General features: G+C 45.5%; 1 protein-coding gene across 1 annotated transcript in view; it reads right to left on the bottom strand.

Annotated features, from left to right (window-relative positions):
• Positions 1–22,451, bottom strand: part of ACTR1A (actin related protein 1A) — a 217,157-nt gene that overhangs the window by 153,365 nt on the left and 41,341 nt on the right. The window contains exon 3 of the mRNA XM_069239514.1: positions 8,309–8,384. Coding sequence (XP_069095615.1) covers positions 8,309–8,384 — 76 coding nt within the window. The remainder of the gene's footprint in view (positions 1–8,308; positions 8,385–22,451) is intronic.

The raw sequence follows: 22,451 nt of genomic DNA, 5'->3' as shown, positions 1-22,451 counted from the left end.
GACACTTGAAAACTAAAGTGCAGAAAACAAATTGGTCGAAAATGATGAGAACGACACAGGATCTTAAAGAATCAGAGCATGAATAGTATGAGAGATTGATGCACATTTAGAGGCAGTACTGAGAAGTTGTTGACTATGCAGAAAAGACACAGACGGATTCATTTCAGTTTTTGTGTTGAGTTTTCATATAGAAATTCGTTTTCACATTTAGCACAGTATGGTGTGTTGGCAAGCAAAATCTCTCGATGAGATGTTAAATATAAGTATTGTAGTGATTGTTTCACACACTGACAGAATTATGTCCCAAACCAGGACCACATATATAAGATGCATCACTCAAATTGGCAGATTTGATTTTATTTGTAGATGGTTCTTGTGTGAGAGACCATAAAGGGTTTTTGATAGCAGTATATGCGGTATGCACAATGTACATTGTTGAAACATTGTACTAGCCTCTGCACAGGTGCTAGAGTAGCCATCACAAAAGCATGCTGCATGGCCAATTGACTAAATGTTACAATCTACACAGGCAGTCAATATAGTTTTGAAGTAGTCCGTGATTTTGGCCACTTATGGTCACAAAGGTGTTTTTGACATCTTCTGGCACCATAATTAGAAATGGGCCAAGCATTCTGAATGTGTAGGCACTTCATTAACTTTAGGAAGTTGTGGTTATGAAATGTGCAGCACAAAGGAATGGAGAAGACAATCTGGCAACCGATATGTTGATGGATTTGCAAAATACTGTGCTATTATGTCCAGTATGTTGTAAATCAAATGAAGAATGTAATTCTTAAATGCAATTGAAATTTATTTTTTTATTTTTTTCTAACCTACAACAGTAGAAACGTTGGAGGGGCTAAAAACTCAGCAAATTAACATGTCTGAGGATAAAAGGAAAAAAGAGGGTTACAGGAGATTGTGCCATGTATGGGAATAGCTATGGAGTTCACCTGATGCTAAATTGTCTTACCAAACTGTATTGTGAAGCAAATGACTAGGCATATGCATTTCCTACTCATGATGGTGATACACATTTTCAGGAAATGTTGGTTTAATCCTAATTTCAGGACAGCAGCTGAAGATATATGTCAGTGCTGGGTTACTAGTCAATAGTTGAACGTTGGCAAAAAGACTGCAATGACTAACTAGATTGCAAACTGATTCTGTGGAAATGCTAGGTGTCACATTATGGACATTGTCTATCTATTTTCTGGGCGGGTGGATGACTATCAGACTAAGAGATGCAATAGTCTGACTGCAGCCAAGGTCTTATGGGAGAATGTTCCTTAGATTCAGTTTGGCAACTTATTTAAAATCAGACAGGGGACCTCCCTTTAAGAGTGAGTTCATGAAAACTTTTTTTTTTATGGCACTGAAGGTGGAACAGAGGTTTCATTATAGTTATTGACCAGAAACATCACAACTTGTTGAGAGTTAAATATACCCTCAAGTCAAAGTTGTCCAAAATTTAATTTAACATCACGGAAGTGGCCAGATGCCTCATGATAGGTCCTGCTGAGTGTGAGTAGCACTCCAAATAAGGTGACAGGTTTATGTCCAAATGAAACATTTACGGGAAGAGTAATGTGAGGTCCTAGTTTTCCTTCTGCTGCAAATGTGAAAATTTTTTATCCTGATTCTTGTGAACATTTTCTGGTTTACTGCAAATGTTTGGTTGATTTAGCATGCTCTATCTATCACCAGGTGAAAGTGAGTACACCGTTGGCAAGTGAGTAGCGCTGCTATGATCTAGAGCAAGGTGACTGGATTAGGGGGGAAAAGCATGAGAGGAAGATCTGCCTTGATGCAAGGTGACATGGACCCCACAAACTAATCCTTGTGGCGAATACTGCTCTGAAGTGTGCTGATTTGCCACAGTGGATCCACGCATCTTTCACAGATTGAAGACTCTAGATAAGGAAGTGGTGACACCAATCACTGATTCGCATGATGAACTCGAGTTTCATATGCGATCAAGAGGTGGGACAGGAAAATCAAGAAGAAACACACAGACCACAATAGCAATCAGAGCAAATCAGCAAGAGTGTAAACAATGTAATGTAGTGTAAAGTGGGTTTGTACGGTGCTGCTTTTCAACCGTGAGGGTATGCAGGTGCTGAGTAGTGGAGAGTAGGCGTGAGGTGAGGCTAGGGCCCAGTACAGGCAGTCTCGATGGTCATGCATGAAAACCAAGCCAGGTCTCCAGCTTCTTGTGGACTTAAAAAAGTTTAAAAAAATGGCAGTGATGTGTTCAGAGAGGTCGTTCCCAGATTTGGAAGCTTGATCAACCTCCCGTTCTGCTTCTGTAGATGCGGGGTGTGTGTGCAAGTGAGTGACGCTGAGCTGAGCTGTCTGGTGGGTTGGTGAAAATGAAGCCGGTGATTGAGGTATGCAGATAGCATGTGTTGTATCGGCTTGAAAGTGTGTGTGTGAGAAATTTGAACTGGCAGCGCTTTTGGAAGGGGAGCCAGTGGGGCTCTCAGAGGTGTGTTGTGGTATACGAAAGGAGCAGGAAGATGAGGGTGAATCTGGCTGCAGCGTTTTGGATGCTTTGGAGTCTGAAGAAGGTGGGTAGGGATGCCGGCGTGGGGTGCATTGCTGTAGTCCATTCGGATTGTGATTAGGGCATATGTGATAGTACGTCTGGTATTCAGTGACTGGTACTTGAAGATTTTACATAACATGCTGAGACTGAAGAAGCATGAGAAGATGTTCATGGTGAACAAAAGTAGGAATTTCAAAAATCCCAGAGCAGATTAAGTTACTCCCGGGGTATGCCATAAGTAGCAAATGACGATTAAGATACAGTAGTTGTAATAAGTGTGTCTGAAGATGAAAGATGGCTCCAAGAAGGCTTGTGTGAGAGGGAAACAAAGGGTGCCTGAAGAAAGTTGCAGACCTGAAACAGTTGAAGAGACAGAAGGAGAGTCAGAGTAGATAAAGTCAGATTTGACAGGTAAAGAGTTGGTACAACCGTTGTCAGACGATCTACAAGAGAAAGAGTACCGAACAAGAATTATGTAGCACCTGAATGGATGGATCTTTACCAGATGTGGCCAGGGTAGGGAGACATAATTTGAAAGGCTTTTGGTTTAATTCTGAAGTACCTCCATGAATCTGTATTGAAAGTAAACCGCATTAAATACATTTTGATGGAGTGCTGAAAAACGATTTTTAGAATTTGTGAAATTTATAAGTGCCTACATTATTTACTTAATACTTTTAAGAAGTTATTGCTTGTACCTTAGGCATGAAGTCAAAGGTTCCTCTTGGTCTGAAATTACTATTGGTGATATATTGACATTTTAAGAATTTGACGTTTTTGACTTAGGCACCATACTAGCAGATTAGATTTTTTATATTGACAGATTTATTTATTTTTTTAGCAGGGGTAATGGCCAAAATTAAGCAAAGCTATTATTTCACGTTAAGGATGTTTTCTATAACATTTCTATTGCTTATCCTGGTAAGTATTCTGGTTACTTATACACCTATAACACAGATCAAACCAAAGGTTCTATTTCTGGGTAGGGGAGAGAGAATTTGTGGCATACAGGATACCAAGATCTCCTTGGTTCAATACATCATACTCGTACTTTGTAATAAAGGTGATCCAGAAGAAGATGACATGCAGGAAACCTTTACTGTACTTTTTGTATTTTTTTATGACCAACACCCACTCTATTTGTGCCATGGTTCATCATCAGGTCTCACCCTTGTCCCTAAAAACCAGGGTGGGCTCAGCCATATTACAGGTAGCACTTTTGATTAGAAACAAAAATACATTTGTATCACTTTAATTGCAGGTGCCCGAGGTATGGTTACAAAGTGGTTTCTGGCTGTTTAAAGGATGAAATGTCCCTACTCCTTGTACAGGGTTGACATGTTTCAGCCTTAACTATGCCCCCTCTTAAGGTCCAAGACTTTTCTCAAGGCTTTACCTAGTGCCCTGGATATATCTAAGTAGTCATTTAGTCAGCAGTCTTAATTTCATAACGATGTCTTACATAATCCTCAGTCACAAAAGTTGCCTGTGTCTTCCTTATATATGTCCAAACTATATGTAAGTAAGGCTCTAATGAATCAGGCTCTTAAGTCAACAACAGTAAGGCAGGTTGAACGATCAGCCTTCCCTGCTGAGCCAGTATTATTATATAACTGAAGGTGAGGAACTTTTAATATGTTGAAATTGATTAACCAGGCATATCTAGGAAGCAACTTCTTGAACCAATTCCAGAAAACAACATCTTGCTAGGATTTTTCTACCAATTTCTCACCAGGATGCAAATTATAGAAACTGTGTGATGTTTTCTGTGGCAAACATGTCCAATCAAAATAGCCCCAGATCGTGACTGACCATACACTGACTGGGAGTTTTCTGGAAGAAAAAAAACAACAATCACACCTGTTTTTCCATGGAGAAGGAACAATATTGGAAAAACTGTGCTGATTGACCAGTTCCACATCTTAAACGACTTTCAGCACAGGAGGGATATAAAAATAGCTTTGAACTATTAGTAGTTATTACATAGATTCCTTTATATGAGAACTCTGATACCATGAGTTTGATGTCTTTCAAATGGAAGCTCTAACCATGATTCAAGTAACCTGTATTCATGATTAAATCAGAGCCTGAAATCAGAATCTTCAGTTATGAGACTATAACACTTGGCCTGGAATTGTGATTTTTTTAAACTGGAGCACTGCCAACTGAATCAACTTCTGAGGAAGATTCCTCTTGGAACACTCATCTTTTGTCACAGATAAAGATCTAACACACATGTAAGAAGCAATGAGACCTAAGGACTTTGTAATCATCACAACAAACTTGCAGGATGATTGCATAAATGTCTCATGCCTGATACAGGGAGATAATCCACCCTGAAGTTAGAAACGTATCCCACAGCCAAGTATACCACTACCACTCAAAGTTGAAGTATTTGGAATGAAATCAAGTGGGACTACTTCTAGTTAGTGGAGACTCACAGATAAAATTAGGAATGTATAACAAACGAATGTGCTGTACACAAGCCACAGGTGAATATGCCTAAGTTCACCAGTTGCCCAAGTGAGGGATCAAATGTTCCCCCTGTAGACAAAAACTGACAGTGATCACAGAGAGAATGATTGCTCTCTCTTTACTGATTGCAATACAGAAGTAAACATCCAGTTGTGTTGCCCACACATTAAAAACTAAAAAGGTATCATGTGAAAATATTCCACAAGAAATTTCTGATTCAGGTCATAAAGAACAAAAATTAGCTCCAACCCTCTGGTCTCCCCTTGCTTTGTCCACTTCTTCCAACCCTTGGTCTTGTTGTGGCTAATGAGGTACCCCCAGGAAAAACACTTGCCCTTCTGGTCCACGGGATTGCTAACAAAGAACCTGGGTCCCCAATAAAAAAAAAGTCTGATTTCAGAGGGCATGGTCAGGACGCCAAACATGGCGGCTAGTCCTCTTTGAGATGCACCGCTGTTCTGCACCCATCCAACATTTCAGAAAAGGCTGGGAGGCCCTCTAGACATCTGAAGCCCCAGCGACCGGGCCCACCTGTGCCTTTGAAGGGGGCAGCATTGGATAGATGTTGTAATGGAAAGACACTGACCTCTGCCCCCCTTTAGTCAGTGAAGTCTATGTCTGGATGGGACAATGGAAACCCAAGGGACAAGGGGTGTCAGCCCCTGGCTCCATTCAGGTACCCACGCTCCTCAAAGCTGAGGAAGTGTTGGATTGGTGGTGTAGGTGCACCTGTAGTTGTAGATTCAGGACGTTGCAGTATGGATTCTACATGAGACCCTGACACTATGTTTTTGGGCCTACCCTGGCACTATTACCTCAATACTAGAGCGAAAGGGCATTTGGCTGACCACGTGAACCTTCTCCTTTCTTTTCTTTTTACTCTTTGTGAGTGGCTTCTGTGGCTGCTAAGAGAAAGGTACAAGGGAACAAGGTTGGGGTTTGGTCACCCACTTGGCGGCAGTTCCTAGTTTATTCCACAACAGGTACTTCATGTTTATGAGGTACAGGGGGCGGGTAGGAAGTTCTGGTTACTCTTTTGCTTTTATGTTGTCTTTACACCTTCACCAGACATGGTTACACACAGGCAGGTCTGACTTTGAGCCCGGATCATCTTGTCCACTTGATCACCGGTATGATAAACCCAATGACTAAATAGGGTGCGCCCCTGTCCTGGCAGTTCAGGCTGGACTGGTCCCATGAGGAACAGGGTCAAGACTGATTTGCATATGGCTAGGTCCAAACTGGAGTGACGTGCGAGCAAAATAACAATGGATTAAACCCAGAACAGTGACTGGGGGTGAGTGTTTGAAAAGTTTCAACACTTTGTCCATCCTTTTTTTTGTGATGTTGCCTTGTTTGCCCTAAGTGGCTAGGGTATGCCCAGACGGGGGTTCCCTTGCTCGCTGTGCCACTGGATTCAGACTAGCCTGACTGATGAAGGGTGATACCCTGAAACCGGTCCCAGGATGCCTGAATCCTGTCCAGGGAGAACCTGGCCTGGCAGTTCGGGCTGGGCTGTTCCCACTGGGAACAGGGTCAAGACTGATTTGCATATGGCTGGGTCCAAACTGGGGTGACGTGGTGAGCAAGATAACAATGGATTAAACCCAGATCTGTGACTGGGGGTGAGTGTTTGAAAGGTTTCAACACTCCATCCATCCATCCATCATTTTATTTTGCTTTGGAAACTGAATTTACCTGAAGGTATACATAACGTTGGGTATTTAAAGCTCAGGTTTATTAGTAAGAAAAGATACTGAACAAAAGACAGAAGGCATGACTACCAGTGACTATTCAATGTTCCCGTCCATTCTTTCCTGCCCTTCCTTAACCACTTGGCAGACTTATCTCAAGTAGTGTGATCAACCCCCAGGTTCCTCCTTTTCTGTGGAGTGCAAAGGTAAAAGCTTTGCTTTGTGGTATCCTTTGAAACAGATCAGGAGCGTGACTCAGAAAAAGTACTCATTAGTTACTGTACTCTGAGGTTCCCCTCTCAAATAAACTGAGGAGAATCTCTTAGCATAGGTAATTCTAAGTTGGTGCTCCTAACCAGTACAGTATGCATCTTATGCAGATGAGCCCTCTTCTGTCTACTGCAAAGTGAATCCAGTCCTTCTTGGGCTTCCACAGAAGATCAGAGACTTCAAAAAAATTCAGAGAAGACACAAAGCTCACACGATTCTAGATCCTCATTGATGAGTCACTGACTTTTTACGGGTCAGCCACAGAGAACTTTGCTGCACCCAATCTACTCGCTTGCTTGGCAGAGGGTGTCAAGTTCTTTGAAGATCAATCAAAATTGAAACTGCATGATCTTTCCAGAAAGCAGATACACCATTAAAATAATAAAGTGGTATCACCGTAAACAAGCAAGCACTGGACATAGTCTCTTCATCCTGCCCGACAAGCAGAAAAAGCAGGAAATAACTGTGACTGTTGGTGACAAGTGTATAGTGTGATACTGCCCAGCACAGCAGATCAACTGCGCATGGAGGACTCCAAAGTATCAGCATTCCTGTTTGAGAAGATGTTTTGAAATTCTGCCTGCCAATACAGGTAATTACCAACTGGTTGGGATGGAGGCACAAAATGTAGAAAACAATTAGATTTTTAAGGTAACATGCACAATTGTGAAATAATATTTCACGGTCAAATAGGCTTAAGCCCTTCTAACAGACATGTTAGTTTATCATGCTTATGACAGCTTTATTGCTGTTCTGGAACTTCAATGGCCAAGAGCTCCAGTAGTCTACCTCAGCACTGCAAACAGCCCCAAACAACACACATCATGAAAACTAACTCAGCTATGAATAAAGCATTAGCTCCTGAAATCAAACTTTTCTTCATGTTATGTGCTGATTCTTATATGTAATGTTGGGCAATCCAATCGAAGTCACTAAGTCAGAGGTGGGTGTCAAGAGGGTTAGGGGTCCGGGAATGCTTCCAAAACTGTTCAAGTAGCCATGCACACTTGCCTGTGTTTGAAAGGTTCTTTCATCAAATGTATAAATATAACATACTTATGAAGTTTTACTGTAACCAATATCTCAGTCACGGTCGAAGAAAAACTATGCCTTCATGTACACTGTCTGGGCACTGTTTAAATAAAAAGGTTTTTTTGTTAAAATATATGTAATGTTGGGCTCTCAAATGTCCAACAAAATATTAAACACGGAAGGAGGAAATTATAAGAGCAAAGCAAGAGCTTTTCAGGATGTAGACGGATTACCCAAAATATTGTGTCAAAGCCTATTTCTTTTTATAAATGGAAGGCACCAATATTACCTCTGCCTTTGGTCCAATGAAGAGATCCCCTTCTAGAGCCCCAGCCATCACTCGAATGTGCTTTGGCCTTCCAACACTGTAAATAATGTAAGAGTACAGTCATTATTCCTGCTAACAACTAGTTAGCACTGGAAGTTTCATAGTTCAATTTGCATTAACAGTGAGTGTATTTATAAATAATCACGTACAGCGCCATTTAGACAGAGAACATTTTCAACATACGGTTACATTAAGAGATGCACCACGCCTGCAAAACAGTTTCAGTTAGAGTTACCTACAAATAGCCAAATTCCAGCCTGCCACTTTACAGCATTCAAACATTTATTGAAACTCACTGAGTGAAAAACACACTGGGACGAGTGCTATGAGAAATAAAGCAGGGCTGTTCCACTTGTGCCTCAAAGTCATTTGTCAGCATATTTACTGAGGTACACGCTATCCTGACCCGCATCCCCCTTATTAATCTGTTGATGGCTTAGGACATCCTGGACATGTCCTCAGCATCAGCACTCAGGAGCTGAGGACATGTCCAGCACGTCCTACCACCCACCTTTCCCCAACATGCCCCCATCAGGGATGGCAGCGGAAGTGCTTCCACTGTCACCCCCTGCCCCATGGCGTGATGTCATCAGGACCAGTTACAGGTAGGTCCGCTTGCTGGGGGAGGGATTGGGAATGAAGAGGCACACCAGAGGAAAGGAAAGCGCTTTTTCTCCCCCACCTCCCCAAAGAGTCTCTCTTCAGTGCATTCCTGCTGAGGGATCAAGGCAGGCACAGTAATCACACAGTAGGAATGCATTCTCTAGACACCAAGGATGTCTTTTTGGTACAGGGAGCGGGCCCTTGGACAAGGATCACAAGCCAAAATATTTGTACACCTGTTGTGGCAGTTTCTGAACCCTCTGGGGCAGATCGGGCCTTTTCTTAGGCAGATCTGCCCCCGGAGGTGCGTGGAAAGCCACTAGACAAAAGGCATTATGGCGTATATGTATTATGTGGGGAGTGACCGCTTGGGCTAGGGTCACTTCTACTCAGGGGCACAATTTTCCTTTGTTTCTCCACTCAGTCATCTTAGAGGGAGATCTGCCCCCGAGACTGGGGGGTGGAGGGGACGAGGGAATTGTTGGGGTGGAGGGGGGGGGGGGGCATGTTTTGGCCAATTTTTAGGCTAATCTGACTCCAAGGGAGCAGGAAACCACTAGACACCAGCAATATTATTGTTTATGTATGTTGGGGAGCGGCTCCTGGAGCCAAGGTCACTCCTCAATTTCGGGCATATTTGTTGGCTGCTTTCAGCCTCGGGTAGATCAGATATCTTTTAGACCAATCTTCCCCCTTGCGGGGTGGGTGGACAAGGGCATTGGATTGGGCAACCAGAGCTATCTGGTGGTCTCCCACAATTGTCCATGAAATTAAGCAGTTTGGGGTTTAACTTTCCTGATGGGATCAATAAGGAAGCCATCACTGTCATTATATTGGTCTACTAGTCCCTTGATGGCAACTGCTATATTTCCAGCAACTATGAGTCAAGAGCTGCATTTAGTGGATAATGCTACGGCACTGTCAAAAGGTCACCCCCATTATGACGGTCTCTTCATGATTCAATGTGATTTTGAGTGGGCACTGTGGCACAATCCACACTAACAGTAAAAGTTACCCCAAAGAGCTTGTGTGAACGAAAAAAGAATTGAAAGGGGACAAAGCAGTGCTTTGCGTAGTAATGAACTTCTTGCTGTGAAATGTTCAGACAGAAGAGATGTCCACATGCTCACAACTATTCATAATGAAAGTACTGCATCCATGACTGTTTGGGATAAGGTTGCAGAAGAGTGCAAGCCAGTGTGTATTCTAGACTACAACAAGCATATGAGAAGTGCAGAAAGAGTGGATTAAGGGTTGGAGCCTTAAAATGCTGCTCGAAAGTTCTATATCAGGTATAATAATTTGGCTGATCATATATTTCATTTAGCACCCTTCAAGGCTTGTGTTGTTTTCAAAGATCGTTCTCCAGAATCCAAGATGAATTTTGAACATGTTGCAGTTGAGCGGGAAACTGTTCCTGGAGTCAGACTGGTGGAGGATGTGGCTAGACTGAAAACTGCCACTACCTGAATACATTCCTTCAACATCCAAAAAAGACTTTCCTTGTCAGAGCTGGAGTCTGTGTCCAAAGAGGAGTACGAAAGGAGAGTTGTATGTACTACCCCGAATGTCCTTATCCTGGCCTATGTGTCCCCACGTGTTTTAAACTGTATCATGCACAATTCAATTATTGGGAGCAAACATGACAATGAGAGTCCCTTAATGGCGCTGTTTCTCGATGTGAGTGTTGTAAAGTGGTTGTCCGGTGGCTAGTGGTATGAATGGTTTTGCGAGTGTGACGCATTATAGGTGTGTGAATGGCCTCAAAAAGGGTTGATGCTTTGTCGTGGTTTTACAGCTGAAAGCTGTCAGTCACTTTATCAGTCTTACTAACTTTAAATTTCCTTATTAATAATGATTTCTACGTTTTAATTTTTGGGAGATTGTTTGTTAATATAATTTATATTTTGAACTTTTCACTCACCCTCGTGCCAAATCCAACCAGTATGTGTATGTACTTGAGTGGTAGATGGTGGTACAGTAATATTTGTCTTTTCTGTATTTCACTGCCAGGGTATACATTGTTTCTAGGGAAACTCTACCAATTCCAGATATTTTCATAAACTAGACACCAGAGGACTCCAGAGTGGTGTGTCTCGATTGGAACCCACAACGTTTTCTTACCCAGGATCCCTTGCAATCCTCAAACATATGCGAAACACACACTTTTTCTTCATATTTCTGTGACTCAAAGTACTAGAATCTGCGTGGAGCTACACATTTCCTGTCACCCAGAGTTCCCACATGTCTCCCTTTTTTAAAAAATGGCAAAACTGTAGTAAAAGAATATGTAAGGAAATGCCTCCTTGGCATGGTTGCCCCCTGACTTTTTGCCTTTGCTGATGCTATGTTTACAATTGAAAGTGTGCTGAGGCCTGCTAACCAGGCCCCAGCACCAGTGTTCTTTCCCTAACCTGTACTTTTGTATCCACAATTGGCAGACCCTGGCATCCAGATAAGTCCCTTGTAACTGGTACTCCTAGTACCAAGGGCCCTGATGCCAAGGAAGGTCTCTAAGGGCTGCAGCATGTCTTATGCCACCCTGGAGACCTCTCACTCAGCACAGACACACTGCTTGCCAGCTTGTGTGTGCTAGTGAGAACAAAACGAGTAAGTCGACATGGCACTCCCCTCAGGGTGCCATGCCAGCCTCTCACTGCCTATGCAAGTATAGGTCAGTCACCCCTCTAGCAGGCCTTACAGCCCTAAGGCAGGGTGCACTATACCATAGGTGAGGGTACCAGTGCATGAGCATGGTACCCCTACAGTGTCTAAACAAAACCTTAGACATTGTAAGTGCAGGGTAGCCATAAGAGTATATGGTCTGGGAGCTTGTCAAACACGAACTCCACAGCACCATAATGGCTACACTGAAAACTGGGAAGTTTGGTATCAAACTTCTCAGCACAATAAATGCACACTGATGCCAGTGTACATTTTATTGTAAAATACACCACAGAGGGCACCTTAGAGGTGCCCCCCAGAAACTTAACCGACTGTCTGTGTAGGCTGACTAGTTCCAGCAGCCTGCCACACTAGAGACATGTTGCTGGCCCCATGGGGAGAGTGCCTTTGTCACTCTGAGGCCAGTAACAAAGCCTGCACTGGGTGGAGATGCTAACACCTCCCCCAGGCAGGAGCTGTGACACCTGGCGGTGAGCCTCAAAGGCTCACCCCTTTGTCACAGCCCAGCAGGGCACTCCAGCTTAGTGGAGTTGCCCGCCCCCTCCGGCCACGGCCCCCACTTTTGGCGGCAAGGCTGGAGGGAACAAAGAAAGCAACAAGGAGGAGTCACTGGCCAGTCAGGACAGCCCCTAAGGTGTCCTGAGCTGAGGTGACTCTAACTTTTAGAAATCCTCCATCTTGCAGATGGAGGATTCCCCCAATAGGGTTAGGATTGTGACCCCCTCCCCTTGGGAGGAGGCACAAAGAGGGTGTACCCACCCTCAGGGCTAGTAGCCATTGGCTACTAACCCCCCAGGCCTAAACACGCCCTTAAATTTAGTATTTAAGGGCTACCCTGAACCCTAGAAAATTAGATTCCTGCAACAACAACAAGAAGGACTGCCTAGCTGAAAACCCCTGCAGAGGAAGACCAGAAGACAACAACTGCCTTGGCTCCAGAAACTCACCGGCCTGTCTCCTGCCTTCCAAAGAACTCTGCTCCAGCGACGCCTTCCAAAGGGACCAGCGACCTCTGAATCCTCTGAGGACTGCCCTGCTTCGACGACGACAAGAAACTCCCGAGGACAGCGGACCTGCTCCAAAAAGACTGCAACTTTGTTTCAAGAAGCAGCTTTAAAGAACCCTGCAACTCCCCGCAAGAAGCGTGAGACTTGCAACACTGCACCCGGCGACCCCGACTCGGCTGGTGGAGAACCAACACCTCAGGGAGGACCCCCGGACTACTCTACGACTGTGAGTACCAAAACCTGTCCCCCCTGAGCCCCCACAGCGCCACCTGCAGAGGGAATCCCGAGGCTTCCCCTGACCGCGACTCTCTGAAACCTAAGTCCCGACGCCTGGAAAAGACCCTGCACCCGCAGCCCCCAGGACCTGAAGGACCGGACTTTCACTGCAGAAGTGACCCCCAGGAGTCCCTCTCCCTTGCCCAAGTGGAGGTTTCCCCGAGGAAGCCCCCCCTTGCCTGCCTGCAGCGCTGAAGAGATCCCTTGATCTCTCATTGACTAACATTGCGAACCCGACGCTTGTTCTAACACTGCACCCGGCCGCCCCTGCGCCGCTGAGGGTGAAATTTCTGTGTGGGCTTGTGTCCCCCCCGGTGCCCTACAAAACCCCCCTGGTCTGCCCTCCGAAGACGCGGGTACTTACCTGCAAGCAGACCGGAACCGGGGCACCCCCTTCTCTCCATTATAGCCTATGCGTTTTGGGCACCACTTTGAACTCTGCACCTGACCGGCCCTGAGCTGCTGGTGTGGTAACTTTGGGGTTGCTCTGAACCCCCAACGGTGGGCTACCTTGGACCAAGAACTGAACCCTGTAAGTGTCTTATTTACCTGGTAAAACTAACAAAAACTTACCTCCCCCAGGAACTGTGAAAATTGCACTGTGTCCACTTTTGAAATAGCTATTTGTGAATAACTTGAAAAGTATACATGCAATTGAAATGATTCAAAGTTCCTAATGTACTTACCTGCAATACCTTTCAAACAAGATATTACATGTTAAATTTGAACCTGTGGTTCTTAAAATAAACTAAGAAAAGATATTTTTCTATACAAAACCTATTGGCTGGATTTGTCTCTGAGTGTGTGTACCTCATTTATTGTCTATGTGTATGTACAACAAATGCTTAACACTACTCCTTGGATAAGCCTACTGCTCGACCACACTACCACAAAATAGAGCATTAGTATTATCTATTTTTACCACTATTTTACCTCTAAGGGGAACCCTTGGACTCTGTGCATGCTATTCCTTACTTTGAAATAGCACATACAGAGCCAACTTCCTACATTGGTGGATCAGCGGTGGGGTACAAGACTTTGCATTTGCTGGACTACTCAGCCAATACCTGATCACACGACAAATTCCAAAATTGTCATTAGAAATTGATTTTTGCAATTTGAAAAGTTTTCTAAATTCTTTAAAGTCCTGCTAGGGCCTTGTGTTAGTCCCTGTTAGCATTTCTTTTTAGAGTTTAAAAGTTTGTAAAAGTTTGAATTAGATTCTAGAACCAGTTTTAGATTCTTTAAAAGTATTCCAACTTTTAGAAGCAAAATGTCTAGCACAGATGTGGCTGTGGTGGAACTCGACACCACACCTTACATCCATCTACAGATGAGAGAGCTAAGGTCACTCTGTAAACTAAAGAAAATAGCAATAGGCCCCAAACCTACCAAAGTACAGCTCCAGGAGCTTTTGGCAGAGTTTGAAAAGGCCAACCCCTCTGAGGGTGGCAACTCAGAGGATGAAGATAGTGACTTGGAGGGAAATTCCCCCCCTCCAGTCCTACTTAGGGAGAGCAGGGCTTCTCCAGCCCTGACTCCACAAATAATAGTCAGAGATGCTGGTTCCCTCACAGGAGGGACCAACAACTCTGAAATCACTGAGGATAACCCCAGTGAAGAGGACATCCAGTTAGCCAGGATGGCCAAAAGATTGGCTTTGGAAAGACAGATCCTAGCCATAGAGAGGGAAAGACAAGAGATGGGCCTAGGACCCATCAATGGTGGCAGCAACATAAATAGGGTCAGAGATTCTCCTGACATGTTGAAAATCCCTAAAGGGATTGTAACTAAATATGAAGATGGTGATGACATCACCAAATGGTTCACAGCTTTTGAGAGGGCTTGTGTAACCAGAAAAGTGAACAGATCTCACTGGGGTGCTCTCCTTTGGGAAATGTTCACAGGAAAGTGTAGGGATAGACTCCTCACACTCTCTGGAAAAGATGCAGAATCTTATGACCTCATGAAGGGTACCCTGATTGAGGGCTTTGGATTCTCCACTGAGGAGTATAGGATTAGATTCAGGGGGGCTCAAAAATCCTCGAGCCAGACCTGGGTTGACTTTGTAGACTACTCAGTAAAAACACTAGATGGTTGGATTCAAGGCAGTGGTGTAAGTAATTATGATGGGCTGTACAATTTATTTGTGAAAGAACACCTGTTAAGTAATTGTTTCAATGATAAACTGCATCAGCATCTGGTAGACCTAGGACCAATTTCTCCCCAAGAATTGGGAATGAAGGCGGACCATTGGGTCAAGACTAGGGTGTCCAAAACTTCCACAGGGGGTGACCAAAAGAAAGGGGTCACAAAACCTCCCCAGGGGAAGGGTGGTGAGACAGCCAAAAATAAAAATAGTAAAGAGTCTTCTACAGGCCCCCAAAAACCTGCACAGGAGGGTGGGCCCAGAGCCTCTTCACAAAACAATCCTGGGTACAAGGGTAAAAACTTTGATCCCAAAAAGGCCTGGTGTCGAAACTGTAGTCAGTCTGGACACCAAACTGGAGACAAGGCCTGTCCCAAGAAAAGTTCCACTCCAAACTCCAATCCAGGTAACACTGGAATGGCTAGTCTCCAAGTGGGATCAACAGTGTGCCCAGAGCAAATCAGGGTCCACACTGAAGCTACTCTAGTCTCTGAGGGTGGGGTGGATTTAGCCACACTAGCTGCCTGGCCGCCTAACATGCAAAAATACAGGCAGCAGCTCTTTATTAATGGGACAAGTGTAGAGGGCCTGAGGGATACAGGTGCCAGTGTCACCATGGTGACAGAGAAACTGGTTTCCCCTGGCCAATACCTGACTGGAAAAACCTATACAGTCACCAATGCTGACAATCAGACTAAAGCACATCCCATGGCAATGGTAACTTTAGAATGGGCAGGGGTCAATGGCCTGAAACAGGTGGTGGTCTCCTCAAACATCCCAGTAGACTGTCTGCTTGGAAATTACCTGGAGTCCTCAGCATGGGCTGAGGTAGAACTAAAAACCCATGCAGCCATGCTGGGTATCCCTGAACTGGTGTGTGTAAAAACAAGAGCACAATGCAAGGCACAGGGTGAAAAAGTAGAGCTGGAGTCTGGAAGAATGGCCCAGCCTACCAAGAGAAAAGGAAAGTCAGTTGGGAAACCAACTGCAACACAGTCAGAAAAAGAGAACCTCTCTTCTCAGGAAGAAGTTCTGCCCTCTGAAGGAACTGAGCCTTTGGAGCTTGAACCTTATCAGGTTGAGCTCTTAGGCCCAGGGGGACCCTCAAGGGAGGAGCTGTGTAAGGGACAAGAAACCTGTCCCTCTCTTGAAGCCCTTAGGCAGGAAGCTGCTGAAGAGTCCAAGGGCAAGAAAAATGGAACACATAGGGTCTATTGGGAAGATGGACTCCTGTACACTGAGGCCAGAGACCCCAAACCTGGTGCCACTAGGAGAGTGGTAGTGCCTCAGTCGTTCAGAGAGTTTATTCTGACCTTAGCCCATGATATTCCCCTTGCTGGGCATTTGGGACAAACCAAGACGTGGGAGAGGTTAGTCAACCACTTCTACTGGCCCAATATGTCCCAGAAGGTTAAGGAGTTTTGCCTCTCCTGCCCCACCTGTCAATCCAGTGGTAAGACAGGTGGGCACCCAAAGGCCCCCCTCATTCCACTTCCAGTGGTGGGGGTCCCCTTTGAAAGAGTGGGTGTGGACATAGTTGGTCCACTGGAACCTCCCACAGCCTCAGGAAATATGTACATCCTAGTAGTAGTGGATCATGCTACTAGGTATCCTGAAGCTATTCCCCTTAGGTCGACTACTGCCCCTGCAGTAGCCAAGGCCCTCATTGGTATCTTTACCAGAGTGGGTTTCCCTAAGGAGGTGGTGTCTGACAGAGGTACCAACTTCATGTCAGCATACCTAAAACACATGTGGAATGAGTGTGGAGTGACTTATAAATTCACTACACCATACCATCCACAAACTAATGGCTTAGTTGAGAGATTCAACAAGACATTAAAAGGCATGATCATGGGGCTCCCAGAAAAGCTCAAAAGGAGATGGGATGTCCTCTTGCCATGTCTGCTTTTCGCTTACAGAGAGGTGCCACAGAAGGGAGTAGGGTTCTCACCCTTTGAACTTCTGTTTGGTCACCCTGTAAGGGGACCACTTGCTCTTGTTAAAGAAGGCTGGGAGAGACCTCTTCATGAGCCTAAACAGGACATAGTGGACAATGTACTTGGCCTTCGCTCTAGAATGGCAGAGTACATGGAAAAGGCAAGCAAAAACCTTGAGGCCAGCCAACAGCTCCAGAAGTTTTGGTATGACCAAAAGGCTGCACTGGTTGAGTTCCAACCAGGGCAGAAAGTCTGGGTTCTGGAGCCTGTGGCTCCCAGGGCACTTCAGGACAAATGGAGTGGCCCTTACCCAGTGCTAGAAAGGAAGAGTCAGGTCACCTACCTGGTGGACCTGGGCACAAGCAGGAGCCCCAAGAGGGTGATCCATGTGAACCGCCTTAAGCTCTTCCATGACAGGGCTGATGTGAATATGTTGATGGTAACAGATGAGGATCAGGAGGCAGAGAGTGAACCTCTCCCTGATCTTCTGTCATCAGACCCAAAAGATGGCTCAGTAGATGGAGTGATCTACTCAGACACCCTCTCTGGCCAACAGCAAGCTGATTGTAGGAGAGTCCTACAACAGTTTCCTGAACTCTTCTCCCTAACCCCTGGTCAGACACACCTGTGTACCCATGATGTGGACACAGGAGACAGCATGCCTGTCAAAAACAAAATTTTTAGACAGTCTGACCATGTTAAGGAAAGCATCAAGGTGGAAGTCCACAAGATGCTGGAATTGGGAGTAATTGAGCGCTCTGACAGCCCCTGGGCTAGCCCAGTGGTCTTAGTCCCCAAACCTCACACCCAAGATGGAAAGAAAGAGATGAGGTTTTGTGTGGACTACAGAGGGCTCAACTCTGTCACCAAGACAGATGCTCATCCAATTCCTAGAGCTGATGAGCTCATAGACAAATTAGGTGCTGCCAAATTCTTAAGTACCTTTGATTTGACAGCAGGGTACTGGCAAATAAAAATGGCACCTGGAGCAAAAGAGAAAACAGCATTCTCCACACCTGATGGGCATTATCAGTTTACTGTTATGCCCTTTGGTTTAAAGAATGCCCCTGCCACCTTCCAAAGGTTGGTGAATCAAGTCCTTTCTGGTTTGGAGTCCTTTAGCACAGCTTATCTTGATGATATTGCGGTCTTCAGCTCCACCTGGCAGGATCACCTGGTCCACCTGAAGAAGGTTTTGAAGGCTCTGCAATCTGCAGGCCTCTCTATCAAGGCATCCAAATGCCAGATAGGGCAGGGAACTGTGGTTTACTTGGGCCACCTTGTAGGTGGAGGCCAAGTTCAGCCACTCCAACCCAAGATCCAGACTATTCTGGACTGGGTAGCTCCAAAAACCCAGACTCAAGTCAGGGCATTCCTTGGCTTGACTGGGTATTACAGGAGGTTTGTGAAGGGATATGGATCCATTGTGACAGCCCTCACTGAACTCACCTCCAAGAAAATGCCCAAGAAAGTGAACTGGACTGTGGAATGCCAACAGGCCTTTGACACCCTGAAACAAGCAATGTGCTCAGCACCAGTTCTAAAAGCTCCAGATTATTCTAAGCAGTTCATTGTGCAGACAGATGCCTCTGAACATGGGATAGGGGCAGTTTTGTCCCAAACAAATGATGATGGCCTTGACCAGCCTGTTGCTTTCATTAGCAGGAGGTTACTCCCCAGGGAGCAGCGTTGGAGTGCCATTGAGAGGGAGGCCTTTGCTGTGGTTTGGTCCCTGAAGAAGCTGAGACCATACCTCTTTGGGACTCACTTCCTAGTTCAAACTGACCACAGACCTCTCAAATGGCTGATGCAAATGAAAGGTGAAAATCCTAAACTGTTGAGGTGGTCCATCTCCCTACAGGGAATGGACTTTATAGTGGAACACAGACCTGGGACTGCCCATGCCAATGCAGATGGCCTTTCCAGGTTCTTCCACTTAGAAAATGAAGACTCTCTTGGGAAAGGTTAGTCTCATCCTCTTTCGTTTGGGGGGGGGGGTTGTGTAAGGAAATGCCTCCTTGGCATGGTTGCCCCCTGACTTTTTGCCTTTGCTGATGCTATGTTTACAATTGAAAGTGTGCTGAGGCCTGCTAACCAGGCCCCAGCACCAGTGTTCTTTCCCTAACCTGTACTTTTGTATCCACAATTGGCAGACCCTGGCATCCAGATAAGTCCCTTGTAACTGGTACTCCTAGTACCAAGGGCCCTGATGCCAAGGAAGGTCTCTAAGGGCTGCAGCATGTCTTATGCCACCCTGGAGACCTCTCACTCAGCACAGACACACTGCTTGCCAGCTTGTGTGTGCTAGTGAGAACAAAACGAGTAAGTCGACATGGCACTCCCCTCAGGGTGCCATGCCAGCCTCTCACTGCCTATGCAAGTATAGGTCAGTCACCCCTCTAGCAGGCCTTACAGCCCTAAGGCAGGGTGCACTATACCATAGGTGAGGGTACCAGTGCATGAGCATGGTACCCCTACAGTGTCTAAACAAAACCTTAGACATTGTAAGTGCAGGGTAGCCATAAGAGTATATGGTCTGGGAGCTTGTCAAACACGAACTCCACAGCACCATAATGGCTACACTGAAAACTGGGAAGTTTGGTATCAAACTTCTCAGCACAATAAATGCACACTGATGCCAGTGTACATTTTATTGTAAAATACACCACAGAGGGCACCTTAGAGGTGCCCCCCAGAAACTTAACCGACTGTCTGTGTAGGCTGACTAGTTCCAGCAGCCTGCCACACTAGAGACATGTTGCTGGCCCCATGGGGAGAGTGCCTTTGTCACTCTGAGGCCAGTAACAAAGCCTGCACTGGGTGGAGATGCTAACACCTCCCCCAGGCAGGAGCTGTGACACCTGGCGGTGAGCCTCAAAGGCTCACCCCTTTGTCACAGCCCAGCAGGGCACTCCAGCTTAGTGGAGTTGCCCGCCCCCTCCGGCCACGGCCCCCACTTTTGGCGGCAAGGCTGGAGGGAACAAAGAAAGCAACAAGGAGGAGTCACTGGCCAGTCAGGACAGCCCCTAAGGTGTCCTGAGCTGAGGTGACTCTAACTTTTAGAAATCCTCCATCTTGCAGATGGAGGATTCCCCCAATAGGGTTAGGATTGTGACCCCCTCCCCTTGGGAGGAGGCACAAAGAGGGTGTACCCACCCTCAGGGCTAGTAGCCATTGGCTACTAACCCCCCAGGCCTAAACACGCCCTTAAATTTAGTATTTAAGGGCTACCCTGAACCCTAGAAAATTAGATTCCTGCAACAACAACAAGAAGGACTGCCTAGCTGAAAACCCCTGCAGAGGAAGACCAGAAGACAACAACTGCCTTGGCTCCAGAAACTCACCGGCCTGTCTCCTGCCTTCCAAAGAACTCTGCTCCAGCGACGCCTTCCAAAGGGACCAGCGACCTCTGAATCCTCTGAGGACTGCCCTGCTTCGACGACGACAAGAAACTCCCGAGGACAGCGGACCTGCTCCAAAAAGACTGCAACTTTGTTTCAAGAAGCAGCTTTAAAGAACCCTGCAACTCCCCGCAAGAAGCGTGAGACTTGCAACACTGCACCCGGCGACCCCGACTCGGCTGGTGGAGAACCAACACCTCAGGGAGGACCCCCGGACTACTCTACGACTGTGAGTACCAAAACCTGTCCCCCCTGAGCCCCCACAGCGCCGCCTGCAGAGGGAATCCCGAGGCTTCCCCTGACCGCGACTCTCTGAAACCTAAGTCCCGACGCCTGGAAAAGACCCTGCACCCGCAGCCCCCAGGACCTGAAGGACCGGACTTTCACTGCAGAAGTGACCCCCAGGAGTCCCTCTCCCTTGCCCAAGTGGAGGTTTCCCCGAGGAAGCCCCCCCTTGCCTGCCTGCAGCGCTGAAGAGATCCCTTGATCTCTCATTGACTAACATTGCGAACCCGACGCTTGTTCTAACACTGCACCCGGCCGCCCCTGCGCCGCTGAGGGTGAAATTTCTGTGTGGGCTTGTGTCCCCCCCGGTGCCCTACAAAACCCCCCTGGTCTGCCCTCCGAAGACGCGGGTACTTACCTGCAAGCAGACCGGAACCGGGGCACCCCCTTCTCTCCATTATAACCTCTGCTCTGAACCCCCAACGGTGGGCTACCTTGGACCAAGAACTGAACCCTGTAAGTGTCTTACTTACCTGGTAAAACTAACAAAAACTTACCTCCCCCAGGAACTGTGAAAATTGCACTAAGTGTCCACTTTTGAAATAGCTATTTGTGAATAACTTGAAAAGTATACATGCAATTGAAATGATTCAAAGTTCCTAATGTACTTACCTGCAATACCTTTCAAACAAGATATTACATGTTAAATTTGAACCTGTGGTTCTTAAAATAAACTAAGAAAAGATATTTTTCTATACAAAACCTATTGGCTGGATTTGTCTCTGAGTGTGTGTACCTCATTTATTGTCTATGTGTATGTACAACAAATGCTTAACACTACTCCTTGGATAAGCCTACTGCTCGACCACACTACCACAAAATAGAGCATTAGTATTATCTATTTTTATCACTATTTTACCTCTAAGGGGAACCCTTGGACTCTGTGCATGCTATTCCTTACTTTGAAATAGCACATACAGAGCCAACTTCCTACAGAATAGTTTTTTTTTTTTTTTTAAATCAGCTCTGCATGTTCCTGAAAGCCAGGAACATTGTGTCTTTAGCACAGCAAACCTTTCATAATTGCCATTTTCAGGAGGAAATAAGGTATTTTTTTGCTGAGCACTTTTCCCCCCTATTTTCTCCCCAAACTGCAAAATATTGCCATATTTTGGCTATTTTATCAGTCCCCTCCAAGGGAATCACAAACCCTTTGAAATCCCCAGGATGTTGGACAAAAGGACACGCATTTGGTTGAGATATCTTATGTGGAAAAAAAAAAGTTATGGGGGATTTAGAGGAAACTACCTGATAGAGACAAAAAAGGCTTAACATTCTAGGGGTGAAGGCTGAACAGCCAAGTGGTTAAAAAACATCAAATGACAGACCAACAGCACCAAAGTTTTTACATTCAAGAGACTTCTTAAAAGCAACAACAATTCTATGACTGATTAACTGCAAAAATGCCTTGATGTAACACAGACGTCAACAGTTGTTCCTTCCACGAAAATAGGGTCAATAGGGAGCAACATTAACAAGAGAACAAAGGTTTTGTATACTGGCGTCATTTTATCTTACTGGTGAGGCTAAAAAATCATCTGACTGTTATTTAAGTACTTTCTGGGTTCTCATTTCAACAACTGCCACTCTATTACAAATCATGATCTGAAAATGTATCTCATTGTAAACTCCAAGTCTTGCACTGGAAGTTCTGCAAGTACACTGCTTTATCTCTACTAAAGCTGATGGACAACGGGTACTGCTAAGAAAGGATCACCTAGTGGCAAATATGATGATGGGAACGATTAGTGTTTACACACA

Source organism: Pleurodeles waltl, chromosome 6, assembly GCF_031143425.1.
Source record: "Pleurodeles waltl isolate 20211129_DDA chromosome 6, aPleWal1.hap1.20221129, whole genome shotgun sequence".
Lineage (NCBI taxonomy): Eukaryota > Metazoa > Chordata > Amphibia > Caudata > Salamandridae > Pleurodeles > Pleurodeles waltl.
The sequence above is the reverse complement of the archived record's forward strand: the minus strand, read 5'-3'. Positions and strand labels throughout refer to the sequence as shown.